Source organism: Acanthisitta chloris, unplaced genomic scaffold (assembly GCF_000695815.1).
Source record: "Acanthisitta chloris isolate BGI_N310 unplaced genomic scaffold, ASM69581v1 scaffold19314, whole genome shotgun sequence".
In the NCBI taxonomy this organism is placed as follows: domain Eukaryota; kingdom Metazoa; phylum Chordata; class Aves; order Passeriformes; family Acanthisittidae; genus Acanthisitta; species Acanthisitta chloris.
In genome coordinates, this window is record NW_008667859.1 from 1 (window position 1) to 21,613 (window position 21,613).

At 44.7% G+C, this 21,613-nt stretch overlaps 1 protein-coding gene across 1 annotated transcript in view; it reads left to right on the plus strand.

Moving 5' to 3' along the window:
- The first annotated feature begins 6 nt into the window (after window positions 1-6).
- The window catches only part of ULK1 (unc-51 like autophagy activating kinase 1), a 75,668-nt gene continuing 54,061 nt past the window's right edge, over window positions 7-21,613 (plus strand). The window contains exons 1-5 of the mRNA XM_009072695.1: window positions 7-21; window positions 834-926; window positions 1,016-1,057; window positions 15,650-15,682; window positions 16,454-16,490. Coding sequence (XP_009070943.1) covers window positions 15,677-15,682; window positions 16,454-16,490 — 43 coding nt within the window. The 5' untranslated portion in view covers window positions 7-21; window positions 834-926; window positions 1,016-1,057; window positions 15,650-15,676. The remainder of the gene's footprint in view (window positions 22-833; window positions 927-1,015; window positions 1,058-15,649; window positions 15,683-16,453; window positions 16,491-21,613) is intronic.

Here is a 21,613-nt window from a genome sequence, read left to right on the forward strand (position 1 = left end):
TTCAAAGGCAGGCACAAAGAGGTGAGAATCCCTGCTTTTTATTTATTGGGGGTTTCCCTTCTGCTTTGGATGTATTTATTTATTTATTTCTTGCTATTTACTGGGCTGGGCCGAGCTGGGGAGCGTGTCCCGGTCACCCTTGGCTGCGGTGGTTATTCCTCCAGCCTGGGCATCACCCCCGGCTTGGCGCAGCTCTGGGGATGGTAAATGTGTTTATTGTTCTTTATTATTGTGCTCTCTGGAGTTTCTTTGGGAGCAGGAGCTGGGCAGGTGGCTTCTTCACCTTGTGGCTGGGGGGGTGGGAGCCTTATTGCCCCAAAACCTGCCCTTGCCTCCAAAACAAGGCAAAAAAATTCCTCTCACCCTATCCGAGAAGTGTGTAGGCAGCTCTTCCTTTGGTTTGGGGTTTTCTTTGTGCCTGTGAAGTTTTCTCCTTCTTCTCTTCATTTTTCCAGGAGGAGGAGGAGAAATCTCTTACTGGTAAATACAAGGAAACCAATCCGGTAGTGGATTTTCCATCATTAGGGCTTGGGATAAGCCATAGCTCCCACAGTGCGTTTATTTCTAGTGATTAAATAAGAGGATAATCATCCTGTGAAGCAGGAACAAAAACCCAAACCTTGGGCTTTTCTCCTTGGGCTGACAAGCATAATTCTGGAAAGGGCAAGTCTGAACAAGAGAGGGGGAAAGCATTGGGATGTGGAGTGAGAGGCCTTTACTGCTGCTGCAAGACTTTCAGTAGTATTTGTAATCTATTGAGAGGCTGCTTACCCTAATGTAAATTTAATGGTGAAATTTACATTCATCTTTGCGTTACATGTGCACTGTTTCAGAAACCTGAGCTGGAAGTAGCTGTGAAATGCATTAACAAGAAGAACCTTGCAAAATCACAAACTCTGCTGGGCAAGGAAATAAAAATCCTTAAGGTAATGGTGGACTGACTTGTTTTCCTCAGTCTTTGTTCTATATGCCCTTTGTTGCTCGCAGCTTATGGTCTTTGTTTTGCTTTTTCTAGGAACTGAAACATGAAAACATCGTTGCCTTGTATGACTTCCAGGTAAATACATTCAATTACAGCAAAACATTCTGGAGTTGGGAGAGGTTGAATGGAGTTGGTGAAATTTCAGGGCTTAACAATTGGTTTATATTCAGATATGTATTCTGGGGGGGGGGGGAAGGCTTCTGATAAGTTATGGAAAGATAAACACAGCTGAGCAGATCATGTATTACATGTTGGCTGGACCACAGAACTCCTATGCAGTTGAGAGTTGAAGTGGGAGCTCCTGTTCCTAGGATGTTTTGTAGTGAAATGCAGTGTATGGTGAATATGTCTGTGCTGGAAGCTCTTTAAGTTCTCAAAATGTTAGAAATAAAAGTTCAGTAGTTATTTTTGGCATGCCTACCTTTTATTTTCTTTCTCTGGTCTGGATACACTGCCTGAGAAAATTTCTTTTTTTCTAGGCCATGTGAAAATAGTGTGAGCATGACTTTGTAGCATATGATTGTCTTCAGTTCCCAGAGGATTTTAATTGGCATTTTTCTGTTGTCCTTGTGGCTATCACTAAGTGTTAAAAATTGCAGCAGACATATTTAGATTATTGTGGTTTCCCACAGTTGCTTTTTCCTTCAAAGTCAGCTCCGAAGATCTAATCTAAGAGGCTAAAACCCATCCACTCTGAAACCCAAGTTACCCAATGAGGGTTTGCTTTGTTTGGGTTTTTTTCCCCCTTGAATTATTAGCTAAATCCTGCAGGCTCACAGGGCAAGTTTTCTTTGATATTTGTGATACTTTGTAAAAGATGCCACAGGATCCAAAGCCTAAAATGGATCCGTGGTGCTCGTGGACCAGGGGCAGGTGAGCGATGTGTGGTACAGCCTGTGCCCCCAAGGGGCTGATGTTGGCAAGTGTGACTGTGTGATCACTGGCCTGGCCAGACCCTGTGTGGCCCTGGGGTGTCTTATCGGAGCCTCCTGCCCTGCTGCTGCTATCACGTGTCCCACAGGGCGCCGTGTTTGTTGACATTGCTCCTTCTCCCGTGGATTGGCTCCGGTAGCATCCACGTCACCCCAGACACGAGTCCCAGCCGGTTGGTACAGCCTGTTTGCAGTGCCTTCTGGGGGCTGTAGTCTGCCTGGGTCACCCTGGCCTGCACCCCCTGTGACACCCCTCGTGTCCCTCTCTGCTGGAGCAGGGTGCTGTGGGAAGGTGCTGCCAGGGCTCAGAGCCTTGGAGAGTGTTTAATGCCTGTTGTTTGGGTGAGAGATGGATGTGGGGGGTGTCATGCTGCTCTGAGAGGCAGGCAAAGCTGCTGGGAGCAGGATTGCTTCTTGGAATAATCCTTGGGTAGCTGTGCATTGCTCCTGAACCACTTTTCAGAGCTGGTTTGCCAAAGCAGTGTCTGCCTTTGGCCTGATACGTGCTGCAGAGTAGCTTGGAGAGCTGAGGAAGCTCTGGGGCATTAGAATTCATGGGGTTTTTTATTCTCTGTACTTTCTAAATTTGCTTACTAACTTTTCACTTGAGGGAGTGAGTGGCTGCTCCTGCACTTCACCTATAGTTAGTATTTGTATTAAGTATTTTTGCTGCTGGGTTTGCTTGTTGCAGATCTTTCAAAACCTTTGTTCTGTTCTCCCTTCCTACCCTGCTGGGTAGGAAACAACTCCTGCAAAAGAAGTGATTTCATTACTGTTACAACTGCAGCAATGTGTGAGGTTCTAGCATGAAGCTGTTTAAGATGCTGCAAAACAGGAACTTGAGAATGGTCCAGGGCTCAAGGCATGCCCAGGTGTATGTTTAGTTGCCAGCCTTGTCAGAGTGCTTGTATTACCTGGGTAATTTGATTTCTCAGGCAAAATGAGATAACTTAGGGGGCATTGGATGTTTTATAGTGCTACTAGGGTGTGAGGTGGTCAGTCACCACACAGTCTGATGCAGTCCACCCACATAGTTTGTGTGTGTATTGTGTCTGAGTGTTTGGCCTTGCTCTGTGTCTGCTTAGGATAGGAGTTACATGAGAGTAAATTATCTGCAGAGGTAAAACTGCAGGTCTGTGGAAGGAAGTTGTTTCTGCCCACCGTTCCTTACCTTGTGCAAAAGACTACTAATTACTCACCTTGCTCCTCTGATAGAAGAGCAACTTCATTTGTAGCTGCACGTGTATTTACTCTCTAAAATACCATATTTGCAGTTAATGAGCTCTTGCTTGTAGGCTTTTTAAAACTGAAGAGGTTTGTTCTTGCATTACAACATCATAGAGCTAAAAGGAAAAAATACTTCCTGTGAAATTTGATGTTGCCCTGTAGCTTTGGCTGTTGTTGAATTTTGTGTCCTCCCTTCCTCTGCACTGCTTGTCAACTGTGACTCTGACTTTTACTCGTGTGTTTCTTACACACAAGGAAATGGTTACCAAAACCACAGTGGCTGTAAGCAAGTGATTACACCCAATGATGCTTTCATTTGCATTTTCCTGGTTAAAAACTAATGTTAACCAGGCTTCATTCAACACAAGATTTTTGATGTAATGCCAGATTTGCCCCAGACAGACACTTGCTGTGCTGATGTTTAGTGCTGACAAGCAGCTGTCACCCTGGCACCCTTAATTTATCCTTCAAATCTAGGAAAATTGCTGTGTTGCTTTTCATTTCATAGATCTTTGTGATATTGGTTCATAAATAATGACAAAATAAGAAGCTTCCTAGGAGTAAACGATACCAGTGAATGTTTAATGCATAAAAGGACAGTGACTAGACTTTTATAGATCCCCTTGCTGGAGTCCTAAGAACAGCAGCATTACATGAGAATGGTTCACAAAATGAAATATGCATATTCCCATTATCCTGTGCTCATGTATTAGTAAGAGGTGCTGTTAATAGTCTAGGAGCCTGATGTAAGAAGCCCTGCTCCAAATGAAGATAAATCCCATTGTATGGCATTTTTAGAAGTGCTTCTATTTAGTGTCTGTATGGTGGTGTGGTGGAGGATTTTCCTAGGCACAGGAGATGTTTGGCATAGAGTAAAAACTGCATTCCACCACGTGTGGAGTGCATTAGTTGTTACTGAGCAATCCCTGACTGCTCAGCTGGCTTGCAGAGGGGCTGGACTTGGGGTCCCCAGACTGCAGCAGGCAAGGGGAGTACAGTGGTCTGGAGGGACATCTGGATACCAGAAGTTGTTTTACTCTGAAGACAGCCAAATGAGCTCTTGTTCCTTAAGGTGGAAATTAGCGATGAGGATACAAATGTTGGTTTCTGCCAGACGAGGACTTGGTATGGAAATGAGGTTTCTTGGAAAACTGATCTGCAAAACTGAGGATCAGCTCAACTCTTCACACCTGTTGACACTGAAAGCTTAGTGCATGTGTTCTGGTGTGTGCTACTTGTTTTGGTTTCCTTTGTGACTCAGGACACTGAAACTCTGATCAGAGACCAGTTGATTAGCTGAGGAAATTCAGTGGTAGAAGATAACTCTTGAGCTTGTCAGACCCTGAGAGCACTGTGTACTAGACAATTTCTTCCAGCACTAGGAAGAAGTAAGTTCCTACATATGTAACTAACATCTTTGGGCAGTGGGAGATTCCGTGTGTGGGTTTTTTTTTCCTGTTCTGTGCCTGCCAACTCCCCCAGGTTGAATATGTGTCAGTGAAGATCTCACATATGGCTGTGTTGGTGCTAGGGCAGAAAAATCTGCTATTCCTGGACATAAGTCATACACTGGATATTAGAAAGCATTTTCCTGCATGAAATAGGAAGAAGGATTATTTTACTGACACATTTTCCCTAATTGTGTGCTGTGAGCTGAGCTTGCTTCTTAAAGCAGCCTGGCTATGACTGTGCTTGTGTGCATATTACGTGTGTTTTGTGTTGGTGATTTTTTTTCCCCAGTTTTTGCACGGGGGGGATGGACTGGTTGCAGCAACAAAGCTGTTCATGTCACACAGGGCGCCATGCTGTGACGTTTCTGGTTCAACCATGTTACCTGAGGGTCTGCTTTCCATAATTTTGTGTCAGCTTGGCTTGTACTCACCAGCCTGGGATGAGCGGAGAGTAATGCTTAACTCGTGTATTACACACTCACCAAAAATATTTCTGCTGCGATGACTGTATCACCTGGAGACAAAGAACACAAAGTCCTTACAGTGCAGTTTTGCTTGTGCACATGGATTAAGGAATGGGTGGCAGAACAAACACTTCCCAGCTTAGTGATCAGTCACCCTGGGCTGGTCGTGAGGGCCAGGCAATAACAGCCTTGTGTTGCTACTGTATAGAAAGATCCTTGTGACAGGACGGTGGCTGGTGGGCTGTGGTGTTCTGTGCTGGCTGCACCATCACCTTTTTCTGACACAGAGCCTTTAGCTGCTGGTCTGCATCTTGTGTACGTGCCTCCTGCTGTCCCCCGGGACCTCCGGAGCTCTGCGTGCGGCAGTGTCCTTCGCTGTGCCCTCCAGCACCGTTGGCTTCTGCTGCAGCACAGTGCTGATGAGTGTGATGCTGGATGAATCAGTGTTGCTACAGTGTCACCTCATGCCTTGCCACCTCTCGTGCCAGCTCATGCAGGATCTTCTGTTCCTCAGGCACTGCTGTTTGGGTGCCCCATCTTGGGAGACAGGGCTTCACTGTGACACTTGGAATGACTAAGGAGGCACTGTGTGTCTGGGAGATCACAGTCCTGAGGTCAGGCTGCCTGGTTAAATCCTGCTTTAATTCCATCCCCGAGCGAAGCTGGCAGGTTGCCTGGTGAGTGGGTGTAAAGTGCAGGCTTCTCTGAACTGCCAAGCAATCCTCTTTCTGTTTGTGCTGCGGACAAGAATGGGGTGTCTGCTGTCCTGCTCCGTCAGCATCCTTGCATCTGTTGAAAGGAATCACTCTGATACTGAAGATTGGATCTAGCTTAATTTAGAGCTAGAAGGGAAAAGGATAAAAACCCAACCGCTCTCTGCCATTAGTTTTGTAGGGCAAGGCTTGAGTTTAGTGAACCAAAATGAATATGTTTATGGAGAGTGGAGAGTTTTATACTCTTGAACTTCCATTTAATACTGGCTTGACTAGCCAAGTACTCCACTGTGCAGGTCACAGAAACATCCAGCAAATGTTGACCACTAAATATAGACCTCAGGGGAGTCATGGGCTTTTTTTAGGGGGAGTTGTCTTGCTGCATTTCTGAAATTATGATCACTGTTTTACTCATCCTATGTGTAAAGCACATACCTGTGTTCCTCTCACATGATTAAGGTGTCATGCAAGGGCCAGCGACGTGGTGGTTAATAGCCTCTAAAGCTCCTGTGGAAGGTAGCATTACTCAGTCTATAATGACAGATTAAGGAATGTTTCCCAGGAGTAATCGGAAACTGGGAGCCTGTTGTGTTCACAGTTTGACAGCAAAGCTCTGGTAGCGGCTGAAGTGCTGTTTGTGTTGCCCCTCTTGAAGCTCCATCAGTGTTTCCACCGTGAAAATTTCCAGTGTAAATCCTTGTGATGACTGAACACATTTGGCTGGAGTGAGCAAAGCAAGGAGGTGAAGATTTGGACAATGGATGGGAAGAGGTGCCTCCTAATCAGTGGCTGGATGGGATTAAATTGAGATGGAGAAACACTATTTGAGTTAGTTTCAAATATTTATAAATCCAAACCAAAACATAATTAAAATATGAAATTTTGTGGCCAGACTGAACTTGCCCCTAAATTATGAAACTGCAATAAAACGGTGTGTTTCAAAAGCTCTTCTTAATGCTCAAGTTTGTGTAGAGCATTGAGGGTACAGTTCACTTTCATGTGTCTTCCTTTCTCCTCTCCCTTTCCTGCACCACCTGCCTTCCCACCTGTTGATACCAACGAAAAAGCTTTGCACAACAGGCAGACTAGCAAACAGAGGGTTTGTGTTGGTGGTAGGAATCCAAGCTAGATGGCTTTGGTTTGCTTTGGCAAGACACCTAGAGAAGCTTGGAAGTGGATGTGTGGGTCTTCCATGAGTCAAACTGCCTTCATCCCAGAAGTGAGATAGTGGGAAATGAGAAACTAAGCACAGGGGTGGTCTTTGAATAGCAAAGGGAAGAAGAGTATTTTGGGTTAATTTTTCAAAACTGGTATGTGCATTTTTGCTTGATGTTTTTTGCTGGCTGAGTGTTGTCTTGGGCTTTTTTTTTTCCTTTTTGCTGTTGCTTATGTTCATGTAGCAATAGCAAATGGCAAACTTAGTGGAAAGTGAACATGATTGATATGCTCTTCCAAGGCAGTGTTTCTCAGGTACAGACCTAAACATACTTTGCTTAAGAGAAACAATCTTAATTGTCTTCAGATGTTATAGTTCCTCTCTGGGAAATGTAGTAACAAATGTTCACAGCAGAGTCCAGGGAAGAGCCCTGCCCACAGATAGCTTTTAAAACCTCTTCTGTGCTTAGTGTGTAGCAAAGAGGTGCTTTAGCTGTGTGATGTCTCCTGCTTTATAACGTGCAGACCTTAAATACTTCCATGAACATAAAGAGGTGCTGTCAGAATGCAGAGTCAGGATCTCAAAGCTGCATTTGTTTATTAAGCAAGGTTGTTTCAAGGGGGACTGAGTGAAATGAATCAAATTGTGCATCACTGGTTGCTTAGGGCAATCATGTTCTGTCTGGCTGCAGGAGCCACCTGGCTTGTCTCCTAGCATCAGAATAACAGGAGGAATTAGGTCAGCTGAGCTGGCATAGTAGGGATCAACCAGACAGTGTGGTTCCAGTGGGGGGAATGAAAGATGAATAATTTTAAGTCATTAGAGAGCCCATTTAGCATAGCATCTTACATCTCCAGGAAGGGAAGGTCTCCTAGCCAGCTCTGTGGTGACCCAGGGAGTGAGAGCTGCTGGTGTGATAGGGACCCCAGGGGACTGCAGTGGGGCAAGTGGAGCTGGGCAGGGCTGGGAGGCAGCCCCAGGGGCTGTGTGTGTCCCCTCGTGTGTGCCGCGTCACCGTGCACACAACTGGGCCATCGGGAGATTTCTCCTTGGATTCTTCTTCATTTGCAGCTGATACTCTCTTCAGTTAGTTGCCCTTTGTAGCCAGCATGTTAAACATATTAAAAAGTACTCATTTCTGTTTTCCAAATACTGCAGATTCAAGCCTGTGTTACTCTGGATTCTAGTAACTTAATTTTTTCCCTCTTAAACTTGGATTGGTTTTGAGAGCAAATTCATGCTTTTTTTTTTTTTCTTTTAACTCCTTGTTTCCACACCTTTGTGATAAGAAGTGTGTTTGTTTTCCTAAATCTGGTAAATGAAGTATGAAATGGATGTAAGAGAAGACTCGTAAAGCCCAGTCAGTTGTGCAGTTGCCATAGAAAACCTCAAGGAGATCGTGCCTCTAATTTTCAGAGTTGCTTAAAAACCCAACTCTTGCAGGATATTGGATTGTGTTTGGGATATACCATTAAAAACAAGCTGTTCCCAACTTTATCAGTGCAACTGCATTAATTGGTTTTAAAATCAAATTTTGGGACCGAGTCACTTTGCTTGTATTTGCACGTAACTCAGTAAATGAATGTCTGTGTGATTAAAACTGAATGTTCACTCCTGTACCTTATTGTCCACCTTGACCCAGAGCTCTCCCCCCACTACTCCTGCTCCTTGGGCAGGCTCATAAAATCCAACTTTACGGTATGCAAGGATTTAATTCCAGTACATGTGACTGAGCTTAAGGTAATGGGGAATTCAACCTTAAATGTTCGGTTTATAACATGACTGTGATGCAGAAAGGAGATGAGGAATGAATACAGAAAAGCAAATTGGATCTTGAATATTTTTCATTGTTTTTAGAATTCTGGAGTTTTCTCTGTTGAGACCATTAACCTAACTCATTGCCATTTGCCAAAAGGAATTTGCTTTTGTTTGAAGAAGCTTCTAGGTATTATTCTGCCTGTTGGTAAAGGGGGAACTACTTCTTTCCACTCTGTGTCAGAAAGGCCAGACTTTTCAGGGTTCTGCTGCTTTTTTCTTCCACATTCTCTTGTCCTTGCTGTGTTGCTGCAGCTGCTTCATACAGATGTGGACTGTGTCGAATGCTCTTGGGCAATGATACCTCCCCAAGACCTGACTGGAGGGGCACAGACTGTGGTAGGAGGTGCAGTGTTACCCCCAGAGGAACGTGACTGCTGTAAGAAGGGATTGCTTTTCAGTGTCCCAGCAGCACAAGTCTTCAATTTGCTCTCATATGCATGATTTTGGTCTTGCCTTGAAGCTCTGTGACCTGTGAAACCTTCCACTTTGTCTCTGTACCCCATTAGAACATTAATCCCATACTTTGGTTTCTGTGGTTAGGCTCGGATGCAGCTCCCAGCTGTGACTTGCTGTGGTGCGCTGCTCTGCAGAGGCCCCGTCTGCCTCTGAAGGAGAGTCAGGTTTTCCTGTGTGAGCTCTCTGCAAGCACTGCAGCCATCAGTCATCCAGCAAGTGCGCTGCATCTCAGGGCTTTGGTCAAGGCCAGCAGTGAACTTGTGCAAAGCCAAGAGTGGAGTTCCCAGCTGTGTGGCTGTGCCAGGCACTGCTGCCTGCCCCTGCCTGGAGGAAGAGGTGGGGCTGGTCTGAAGGCACCTGCTGAAAGCTCATGTCTGGTGGAAGGGAAGGTGAAGTTGGTTCACGTCACTTCAAGACTGAGCTGCCTTACCAGCTGTCCTCTCACTTGTCTGTGGTGGTGTGAGCTGCCTGGCAAACAAGAACTTCATGGACATGACGTTGTGTTGTTTGTTTATTAATGTCACGCAGGCAGACTTTAGAACTGTTGCCAGGAGGGTGGGAAATACTTTCCCTCCCTTCCTGAAGCCTGTGTGTTGAACAGGAAGATAGCTTTCCTGCTGTTGTTCATCTTCCCTGAAGTACAACCTGTCCCGAAACAGCTCATCTGTTTTACAACTGAGAGAACACTGTAGTGCCTGCAGTGGGATAACCCTGACTCTTGGCATCACTGTTCTTCTGGAGCTACAAAAATCTGCCTGCTGCCAGGCCAGACATAGAGCACTTCTGTGCTGCAGGGCCTCCCTTCTGCTTGCCATGTGCCTCTGCTGGTGCTCTGCATCCTGGAGCGAGCTGGCTGGTCAGCAGGGAGTGGAATGCAGTTAAGAGCCAGTGCAGAAGTTTGTGAGCCTCTCTTGGTCTTGCTTCTGATGCTTATTCCATGGGATCTACATGAAAAAATTAGAAACCCTCATTCTTTTAGGAAGTCACAGATCTGCTGCCCATGGTAATAACACTGTCCAGTCAGAAGTAGTAGGTTTTATTGCTGGACCTGGGGGTGCCAAAATGGGCAAAGGTATTGAATAGACTATTGGGTGATGGTATGTGTTGTTTGCATATAATTTCCTGGACTGTGCTTTTCTGTGACTGCTACTTTAGCCCAGGATTTATCACTTTTGGGATAGCCCATACACATGAGGAGAGTTGCTGCTGGTTCCTTATAACCCACTGACTGTTGCAGTGCAGGACACTGCTGGCTGCACAACCTGAATCCCAGAAGTCTGTCTGAAAATGTGCTTTTGCCTGGCTGTGAAGCTGTGTCTGGGCTTGAGAAATATTTTGTGGTATTGCATGTCCATGCAGAGAGATTATACTGCAGTGAATGAATGCTTTCCTTTTCTTTCTTCATCTGTCTCCTGAATGGGAAACCTGCTCAAAATGTTCCTAAGTTCCTTATTGATAAGGCTCAGGAGGAGTGAGGAGAATGACGAGAGCCAGAGAACAAACATAAGAGGTTTTGAGACCTGTTTTTCTTTTCACTTGAGGTCAAAAGGCATGTAAATATCTTCTAGCTATTTGCTTTAGATCTATTTTTCCAAAGCATGGGCATTGGAAGGTGCTCCCATACCTCAGATTGATGTTACTGTTGTCTCTTATCTTGCTTCCGTTCAAATAGTTGTGTCAGGAGATAATCCTTGCATAGTATGACACTTTTCTTTTCCCTCTTTTGAGGTTTGCCTGCTCAAGCCAAGCTGTGAGCCCTAGTGAAATAATACTAAGAGGTTTTACTGTTTGGAAAGTTTCTTCCTTCACTTGAGAACAGTGGGTTTGTTTTTCCCAAGCCCAGTCAGTTTGGGAGCCCCTGCCTGAGTCAGAGGCTTTCCAGGTGCCACTGGCCTAGGAATTGGCTTCTGTAAAGCAAAGTTGTGTTTGTTATGGCCTGCGTTGATGACTGTAGTGCCGCTGTCAGAAAGTGGTGACTAGACACTGCAGGTCAGAAGGGCACTGGTTCCATGAGATCCTTCTGGTAAAACAGGAGCATGCAGTGTGCTGTGGTTCTGCTGCAGCGAGTGGGAGAAGTAGCAAAAGCGAAAAAACAAGGTGGAAAAGCTTAACTTTCTGTTGATGTCTAGTTATCTTCCACTGTCAGACCCTCAGCTTTATGTTATGCTTCTGTTGTGCTGGTACAATTGGGTAAGTCCTGGCCCTGCTTACAGAGGTCCATGTGCAGCAATTATCTGTGCTTGGCAGTGTTTCTGGGTGCTGTGGGAGAGGGAGTGTTAAGCAGCAAATGGGAGATATCTCCCAAGAGGTACAAACCAGGAGCCTCTGTCATCAGAGGGAGGCCAGCAAACAGGTGGTGGTAAGCTGCTCTTCAGGAGAGTAACAAAACCAGTCCTGAGGACTTGTATCCATACAGTTCCTCTCCTGTGGGAAGCAGGAGCCTCGTCAGTCCCATGGTGCTCAGCACATGGACTAACAGTGGGGCTGTGTTCATCTTAAAAGTCTTCTTCTTGCATTCCCCAGTCTTCCTAGAAAAGATGACTTGTGTGAGGTGGAAGCCGTTCTTGGCTGGTTTTACCCCAGAATCTATTACAGCACTGGTCCCACACAGATTGTGCCCTTTTGAGACAGCCTTGGAGTGTTGTGTAATTAAACTTCCACTTTTTTCCTCTTCCTGAACACCTTTCTAAACTTGGTGTCAGGCTGAGTGCTGGGGTAGAGTGCAGAGGAGGATTTTTCTAAGGAAAATTCCTCTTCTAGTCTTTTTGAGCTGTGGTAGGAGGATGACTAACTGTGGGTACACCCAGACATTTCCCTTTGGACACACCTAAACACACACTTTCCAAGAAGAGGATCATGCCACCTTCCAGTCTGGGTGGAGAGAAAATTAAAGGGAGACCAGGCTGCTGGATGTTGATGTCCATAATGCCATCCCTCCAAGTGTCCCAGTGAGGAATTTTAACAGAGCACAGTCCTGGGGTGATTTGTGGCGTACTGCTAAATGAGGCTTCTTCATTTCTTTGTCCTCCTTCAGCAGATGTGTGTTATTTGTAGACAGCAGAGGCTGTTGCCTATTTTTACACTCAATTAAATTGTAACTTCATCGCTGGGGCCTCTGCTGCAAGAACTACAAGTCAGGCAATGAGCCAGACTGATTAATTATCATCTTAATGCCTTTGGCAGAGGCCTTTTTGCTGCTATTGTGGAGCGTGGTCAGGGTACTGCTGCACTTTGTGATGAGAGGAAAAGTTAGGGGGTTGCCTCTGTGCTGTTCCCCTCATTGAACTTGTTTAGTGACAGGATTAGCCTTGGCTGCACATGTGAATAGGAGATCCAGAGGAAATTATCTGTAGTGCTTCTTGGACATAAGCTGCTGCAGAGATACAGCAAACTGTAATACTATTCCTGTTACTGATGTGAAAACAAGTGGGTTTGGCATTTTGGGTTTTTTTCAGAGAAAATGGTAGCCTGCAAGAATTGGCTTGCAGTACTTTTTTTCCTTGTTGATGAACAAATCATAAATACTGTGGAAGGATAAAAATGGACGAGAAGCAGTTCCTGTTGCTGAATCAGCTTGAGAAGTCCATCAGCCCATTTGAGAAACTAGAAGTTTCTTTAGATAGCTGAATCTGTTGTAATCACAGTAAGCTCTACTGGCTGTTTTCAAACAGAGCTTGTTACTGGGACCTTTCCTGAAATAAATATTTAGTTTTGTTGGCAAAATTCAATGTGTCTCTTTCCAATAAGTGAGTCTTCAAATGCTGAAGCTGCAAATGTAGAAGTTATCCCCACTACAGGCGTCTGTGATCTGAAAATACCCTTGCTAGCTGTTCCTGTGCTGTGGGGTGTGTGTGCTGCAGGGAGGTCAGTGCTTCCTGGTGAGGTTGAATTCAGAGAGTGCTGTTGCCAGTGGGTGGCTGGGGGAGCACCTGCTTCTCTCCTAGAAGCCTTTCAGGCGTTGCCCTCTTGTCCCACCAGCACAAGGTGAAGAGATAAAACCACCAAGGTCACATTGTTATTTGGAAAGTTGAGCAGAGCATCTCCCTTGCCTGTGTAGGTCCTTGTTTAACCCTAGTCACTGTACATGCTGGCTGCCAAAAATCAATTACTTGCTTGATGATGTTTGTTTGCAGTCTTTAAATAATGTAGAGTGGAAAAACAACCATACTGCACAGTGCACATTAGCTGTTGGCTAATAACTTGTTACAAATATCTCCTGGACTTGGTTTGTGTAAGCTCAGCTTCCTCTTCATTTTCTATATAGGTAATAATATACTGACTTCCCCAAACCCTGCTGGCACTATACATATTCATGTGCATGTTTAGACAAGAAATACGTATGAAAACTGTTGTTGTGACAGTGATGAACTTGGTGTGGGCTGCAAAAACCACTTCAGGCACTTCTCTGTGCCCAGCAGGTGCCACTTAGTGAGCTCCCTGAGCAGCTGCTCTGCACTTCTAGTGTGTCTCCTGTCCTCTGGTACATCTGGGGCTGGAGTTCATGGAGAAGTGAAAGTCCTGGGTGTCTTTCATAAACCTTGGCTTGCCACTGTTCCTGCTTAGGACAGTAGGAGCTGGTGGGCTTTGAATGGTCCTGAAAATTCTCCCTCGGCACTTTATGTGCAAAGTTTGTGACAATGCTTGGGGTTTTCTTCTTGGACTGCTTCCCTGGGGTGGTGCTTTTAGCCACAGACTGGTTTCCCACTTCATCCACAGTGTGTGTGAAATTGGATGACTTAATGTGTGTTGCTTTCAAACACAGAGGTTGAAAAACAAAGCCTGTTTAAAGTAGTGCTTGTCATGCAGGGAAGTGCAACAAACACCTTCTGGAAGTATCACAGAAAATTGCTTTTTGAACAAACAAGGGGGCTTCAAAAAGCCCAGCTGGGCTGGGCAGTGAGAGCAGCTGTGAGAGCTGAGGTTGGGCAGCCCCAGACTCCAGTGAATGTTTGACCCAGGGGGCTGCACAGTGCCTTGAGCCCCTCCAGGGGAAGGTGGCTGGTGCTGCCTGCAGCTGTGGCTCGAGTCTCTCAAATCACAGGTAATTCAGCTTCCTCCTCTCCCCCCCTCTACCTCCAACCAGTCTTCCAGCAAACATCTGGAAACCCAGATTTCACATTGTGAGGTTAAAAGAGGATGGAAGAGAAATGATGAGAGATGCTGAGAACTCGAGGTGTTGACAAAGGCAGGCAATTTGGTACAGGCTTGACAGGAGTTAGTCCTGTGGGCAGGCCAAGATGAAAGGGGCTGAGAGCAGACAGTGGAGACTGCTTGGAAACTAAAGGGCTGGTAAGGTGGATGCTGGGGTTTTTGAAATGGTAGTTGGGCTCTGAAGAGGAATCAGGTGGGCAGGTATCTAAACAGCCTGTGAGTAAAGGTATGCTGCCCTGGAGCTGTGGAAATGGAGTGAAGTCTCTGCCACTGCTTCCAGAACTTCAGCTTACAGGCTTCTAAATTACAGGCTTTTATGTAGTAGGTCTGCTTCTGTCTGACTTCTGTTTCAACAAGAGGATTTAGTCATTTGGCCTTTTGGGTCTACCCAGGGTTGGAAACATCTCCCTGTTTTGGTGTCTTGTTCTCTGCCAGTGTTTTGATGGCTCTGCTAGATACGTGCCAGGCAGCAACTGGTGTCACCACGTGCTGCACAGCCACCTGAGATCCTGTTGTGGCTCTGTGGTGTTCATCTCCTCGCTATCCTGTGCTTGTACCATGGATATACCATCTTGTACATGTTCCCTTAGGGGAGGAGGTCAGCTAAGGCCTTAGGTAAACTCTCAACATGCTAAGAGCATCACAGTGCAGCACTTGTAGTGAACTTAGGAAGATGAGCATTTGGCCTGGATTTTGCTGGTGTTGACCCCCATGATAATCTAGAAAGCTTTAGCCACCTGATAATGACACTGTGTTAATGCATACAGAAAGCTTGGTTGGCCAGTGTTGCATTTTTTTACCTGAGATGTTTCCTTTTTTTACCTCCAATTGAAGGTGAATCTCTTGGGCACTTTTCAGCCATGGGGTTGAATTGCAGGTCCCAGAATTTGTCGCTCTTATCTCTCTGTTCAGGCTAGCACAGCTCATGTGGGCATAGCTGCTATAAAGGGCCAAGTTAAATGTGGAAATGATTAAGGTTCTAAGATAGCAGTGTTCCAGCATCTCTCTTGCGTGCCAGTGATAATCCCCAGAGCCTGAAAGGGCATGAAGACCCAAGCCACAATTCAGGAGATCAGCTTGGTTAAACAGATGCACACTCAGAAAGCAATAACATGCTTCAATACCTGACATTTTTAAAGTAAGCAATCTTCCAGGAATTAACCCATAATGTTTACACCCTCTCTTCAGTCTGACTCATAACAGAGCACAGATTACCTGTTTAAAGGGAAATGCAGTAATTAAGTGTGTGAAATATTTCAGTGCATAAATCCCTGAGTTTTCCATTTTCTATTTCCCCAGGAACTGGCAAACTCTGTCTACTTGGTTATGGAGGTGAGTGTATGTCTTTCTCTTTTTTTCTTCCCCCCCCCCCCCCCAATTTCTCCTCTTTCATGTTTTAAACTCAGTTGAAGCAGATGAGTGTGTTACACAAGTGGTGCTTCCTGCTGGCAGTCTCACCTGTGTTGCTTTGCTAATCCAATCTGCAGCTGCACGCCTTGGAGAGCTGGAGCAGTGTGGGTGCAGATAGCAGCCAGGGGATTTTTCATATTGCTGCTGTCAGGTCATGCTGGCACAGGCTTGAGCAGTCAGATGTCTTACCTCAGGGGTCAAATGGATGCTACTGGGTAGCATCAGCTTCAAAGTTACATGGAGAGAGTTTTCTTGTCACAGCTTACCTGCAAAGCTTGTGAATGTTTTCTTACCTCTGCAGTTTTCACTCTGAGCTCTTGTTGACTTTTCTTAATGATGTGGAACGTTGATGTGAGGAATTTCAGTTTTCAGCTGTGGCTGTTCTCAGGCTTTCCTCAGCTTTCTGGTGGAGACCCTTCTGCTTTCTTCTGGTTTTACCATTCTCACTGATGTGCACAAAAAAGCTGGTTAATGCTGGTGTATCACAATGCAACACAACATTTAGGGGAAACAGGACCGAAGAGGAACCCATAGGAATGGGGTTTTCCCTGCCAACTTTTGAATACATATTTTGACGTGTGATTATTTGTGTTTAAATACTAAGATAAGCCTGTCAGCCTAGTGAAGTTTACAGCTTTTCTTTTTAATCTTTGATTTGCCTTGCATTAACTGAGCTTTCTGTTCTGTTTGCAGTACTGTAATGGTGGTGACCTGGCAGACTACCTTCACAGTAAGTACAACAGTCTAGAGAATATCCTCTTTATTCAGAAGGGGAAACATTGACTCTTTTAGCTTATTCAAGTTTCTGGTGTTTGTAGATCTAAGTAAGCGCCTTTTGGTTTTCTAATTCCTGTGAAAGAGTATCATTGCTCCTCTTCTAAGAGGTTCATCCTTTGTAATCATTTGAAAATCCATGTCAATAAAGCTGGTTTTGTAGCCTTTCTGTGTAGGTCAGTAGTGACTGTCAGTGGTTATGTATTTTAGTTACAATGGCCTTAGTTTAAACATATTTTGACACTGCTAGGGACATGCTTTGTCTTTTCCTGGTCACTGGCAAAAAGCTATTCATACTGAAACCTTCCAGTTCTGTAGGGTTGGATTAAAATAAAATCCCAAGAGTATATTTCACATTCCTTAAGTTTACCCCTAAGGGTGTTCCCACATGTAGGGCAGAACACATTTCTTATTTCAGTGTATTGAGGGTGACTGCAGTGTAGCCACTAGTGTTGTGAGTGTGACAAGAACTACTAACTTCAGGGTCTTTTGGAGAATATAGCACAGGTATCTGGGACTGTGGTGCCTTGAACCTTTTGGTGAGACTCAAGGGTGTCTTTGCCATCAAAGCAAATGAAACATGCTTTGCAGGTCATCCAGCTGCATTGCTGGACTCCAGCATCAACTTCCCAAGGTATTTTTCAGTGTAGCCCACAGCACAGGTACAGGATCCTGACCTGTGTGCAAATCACCTTGCACCTGAGTACCTAAAATACGTAGGAGGATAACATGTTTAACAATTTGCTTAGCTGCAGTCAGACAAGGCCCTTAGTTTTTGTTGCCCTGACTGATTTTTTTTCCTTTTAAGTAGCTTTCTTGGTGTTTTGCATGTTAACTAGAAGATTACTAAATGTGAGGAGACAACTTTAATCTCATTTCATGTGTGGCTCTGGGTCATGGTTAAACAAAGTTTGTTCATGTTGTTCAAATGAAAAGCTAGTCAGCTGGATAATACTTCAGGGTCCTTGTTGAGGTGTGTGATGCCTAGAAATGGCAAAAATTGGAGGATTAAAAGCCAAATTTACATTTGCCCTACAGATAGTGTTGGAATCCCTAGAATGATTATTTGGGTCTTGATGTTGGCATGTTGCACTCTATTCATACAGGGCAATGAATTTTGTTTGTGGACTTTTAATTTTCAGAAAGGATTTCAGTACTTGAAGGAAAAAGAAGGAATATTCTGGCTTTCATGTGTTTGGTTTGTTTAAAATGGGAGTGAGAGAAGTGAGAGGCATTTGTTTTTTAAAATCCAGGTTTAGTGTGTTTTGTCTTAGGCAAGTGATGGTGCTTTGCATCTGTTGGGTATTGCTGTGCTTTAAAAGGAGCATCTTGGGTGGTGGTGGAACACCCTTATGAACACAGAGAGGATGGTTGTGTATTTGGTACTTCACTTTGAACACGAGTGCAAATTTTATTAATGAAACACTTAAAAAGTAATGAAACTTCAGTTTTACCCATGCATGGGCTTTGAAAACTAGTGTTTTTATTTTTCATGCACATGAAATGAGCTTTGATGTCAAAGCCTTGGGCTGTGCACTCTTGTTGGCAAAGCTGTGTGTGTGAACAAGAATACAGCTGTTAGCCAAATGATTTATAGAAGCAGGAGTTCGTAGAAAATCTCTGTTCATATTACTCCTCCTGTGTGTGCTCTGTTGTCTTCTCCCTTCTGCCATCCTTACCACCAAAAAAAAAAAAAAAAAAGGAAAAAATGAAGCATGCAACTAGTTAGGCTATTACTACCGCTCACTTCCTTGTTTATCAGTTGAGATTACTCAGGAAATTGGTGGCTAGTTTGAGAAAGTGCTGATGAATTGTGTTTTCCAAATAAAATTCAGTTTTACCCCAGTTCGGTTTGTTTGAGTGTTGCCTGGGGTAAGATTTGATCCTCCTTTGCCTGAGTTAATTTGAGTAAGTTAACCTTTAGCTCTGTAAAATATTTTACCTTGACAACTGGCAGGAGCAGCTGTTGTGGCTGGGAAATTGGTGCTTACTTTTATTTTAATTCCTAACATCTGTGTGCTGGTTGTCAGTGTAGAGATGCCAACAGGCACAGATTTCCTGAGGGAGGAGTCAGTAAGGGACTACAGCAAGTGTGTTAGTTATTCCCATCACTGCTGCAGAGATCTGGGTATTCCAGAGCCTAGAAATGAGTGTCAGCTCTCTCTGTTCCACCACACATCCTTTGAGGTGTCTCCTCCTCCAGCTTCCACAGGCACTTGGGGTGCTTTTGGCAGGAATGATTTTTTTTCCTGAAAGCTCATCTTGGAAAGTTTAGATTTCTTCCAGGGTGCTTCAGTGCTACACAGGTGGCTCATCTCTATTGAGCAGTTATTGAGCAGTTACTTTGATAATTGTGTGATGGTGTTTAATTGCCACATCTACTTTCCCACTTGCTCCTCAGACGCTGTGTGTGTGTGTGAGTAGGTTCCTGTAACACCTTGCAAGCTGCACATGCAAATCCCCTGTTTCTCATTGAATGAGATGCTTGTAAGCTTCCCAATCCATTCTGCCCTCTAATTACAAGCATTAGGCAATGTGGTAATTCCATGTTGAATCCAAAGGCACTCTAATTCTTCTGCCTTCATAACTGGAGGACGTGCATACACACACGTTGCAGCGTACTGAGTGTTTTGGTTGGGTTACTCTGTTGGCCACCCTGTCCCTTTGGTACAACCCAAGGTTGTGTGTGTCCTGCTCAGCACAACTTCTCTCTTGTGGTTGTCCTTTAGTGTTAGAGTGCAGTTTCTCCTTCTGGGAGATCTCTGGATGTTGCTTTCACTTAGGCCCATCATAGGGATGTATTGAGCTGAGAGCAGCAGATTGCTGCTGTGTGTGGTAGAGCTGTGGGAAGTGTTGCAGCAGTGATCATCCTTTGTACAGGAATCATTGGAATTCTGTGTCCTTAGGTACTTGGAGCAGGCTGGTCTAAAACTCCTTCTTAAGTTCTGTGAGTTGTCATTGACACAGGCTGCTGTGGATACTTCATAAAAGCATATTCATTACCTTTCTTAAAGCTGTTTCTTTCCTATCAGAGTCAAATAATTCTTGATTTCACCACAGTACATGTAGGGAGCTGTGATCTTTCTAGTCCATCCCAAGTGGTGCAGGGATCCTTTTACAAACCAGAGATGTGAAGCACTGCTGTGCAGTTTTTTCTCCTTCTACAGCCAAGTAATTAAGACATATCTGTGATAGGACTAGACCTATCTGGAATAAATCTGATTTGTACAGAAGAATTCACAGGAGCTCACGAACCATGCACTGCATGTATAGAACTGGGGTAAGGTACAAGGCAGGCCCCAAATAAATCAGGTCAGTGTGATTTGGATTGGCCCCACGTTAGAGATACTTGTGACACCTGTGGGTAAGAGGAGATGCTCTTTTGCCTAAATAACATTTCCAAAACGGTGTTGTAATGTAACATCAGTGAGTGTACTCCAATGCATCAACTCTCGGATCAGCTGACAAGTGCTGTTTACTACAGTTTACCTGGCAGCCTCTTGCAGGTTGAATATCTCAGTACAGGCTGACCAGGGTATTTTTTAGGTCATTTAATCCTTTTTCTATGCCTCAAGAGCTACAAGGCATGCAGGCCCCTCACTGACCCAGGGTAAATATTTGCTCTGATCTACTGACCTGTGCCGCCGCTGTTCCCAAGGCAGTAAGCAAAGTGCCTCAGCAGTGAAGTGAAGCCCATGAAAATAAACACAGGGATATTATTGCTTCTCAGTAATGGCAAAGTAGGGCTTGTGAAACAGCCTTCTCTGCAAGAATGTGTTGCTCACCACAAACATCCACAGGGATGCCCTGACTTTAGTGCAGGCTTAGTGTTTTGCCAGCAGTTTTCTGGTGAAGATGAGGCTATCCCTTTTTTACAGGGACAGAAGTACAAGTTCCCTATTTGGGATATAGCAAGGAAAAAGTGTTTGTTTTTTCTCCACTATTTTTTGATAGCACCTAAATTCAATAGATTTTCTTATATCTACTCCTTCCCTCTGCTGTTGGTAGCTGGTGTAGAAGATCTTTTGCAGACCAATATCCTCAAGTCGTTGAAAATGTCAGTTATATTTATGTCTCTGTCCTTCAGTTGCAGATTGCTGCTGTCACACAGTAGACTGATGGGCTGAGTATGAGAGATAAGGAGTTTTGTTTTCCTGTGTTACAGCCTGTTTGTTAATGGAGGGAGGTAAGAGGGTATGGCCCTATGCCCCCCAAGGAGCCAACTGTCCCTTCTCTGTTCCTGAGGGCAGTGCCTCAATTTCATAGTCCTGCCTGGATTTGTGAGATTTAGTGCTGCCAGGGGATCCAGCAGACCTCTGTCTGATCTTGCTGTGCTGCAGCATGGTAGCTCTGTTCTGGCACTGCAGTTCCACTGGGGGAATCTGTCTGCAGGCTCAAGGCACCTGGTTAGATTCTGTGTGCCAGGAAAATGGTACTTTGGCAGGGCTGAGAGCTTTGTACAGACTTCTCTGGAGTGGAAAAGCTTAAATTCTGCAGAAATTAATAGTTTAGAGGCCCTATTTTCAGTGAGTGAATGGATTTTTCTCATCTTGGTAGCAGTGTTGTTGTTTTCAGTATTATAAAGAGGTAGAATCCACATTATGAAGGCTGAGCTGGTTTGCTGAGGGATGGTGGCTGGTGCTTACAGCCACCAAATTATATAAAGGAGAGGGTAACGCCTTAAAGACATGTCATGCTGCTGGGACTGCAGGTCAGGACAAGGCTCTCAACAGCTTCTCTGCTAGAGGCAGAGTGTATTTAGCCAGGAGTTGGTAATTGCTTGCTAGCCTAATAATAAGAATTGCCAAGTTTCAAGTCTTGCTTCATGTTTGGGGGATGATGAGACAGCCTGTCCTTTCCTGGGCCTGAGCTGAATTGGGCCAAGGAACTTTGAAATTCTTGCTGTTTTGTTTAAAGATAGTGTTTTAGCCATTCCTGAATAGATTTCCTTGAATAGAAATCACAGAAATACTGCAGAGACCTTTTTTTGGAGAGAATAGTGAGCACAGCTGTGAGATGCTGGACTTTTAATAGACAGAAAATGGTATGGGACTGAGTACACTGAGGTATTTCAGCAGG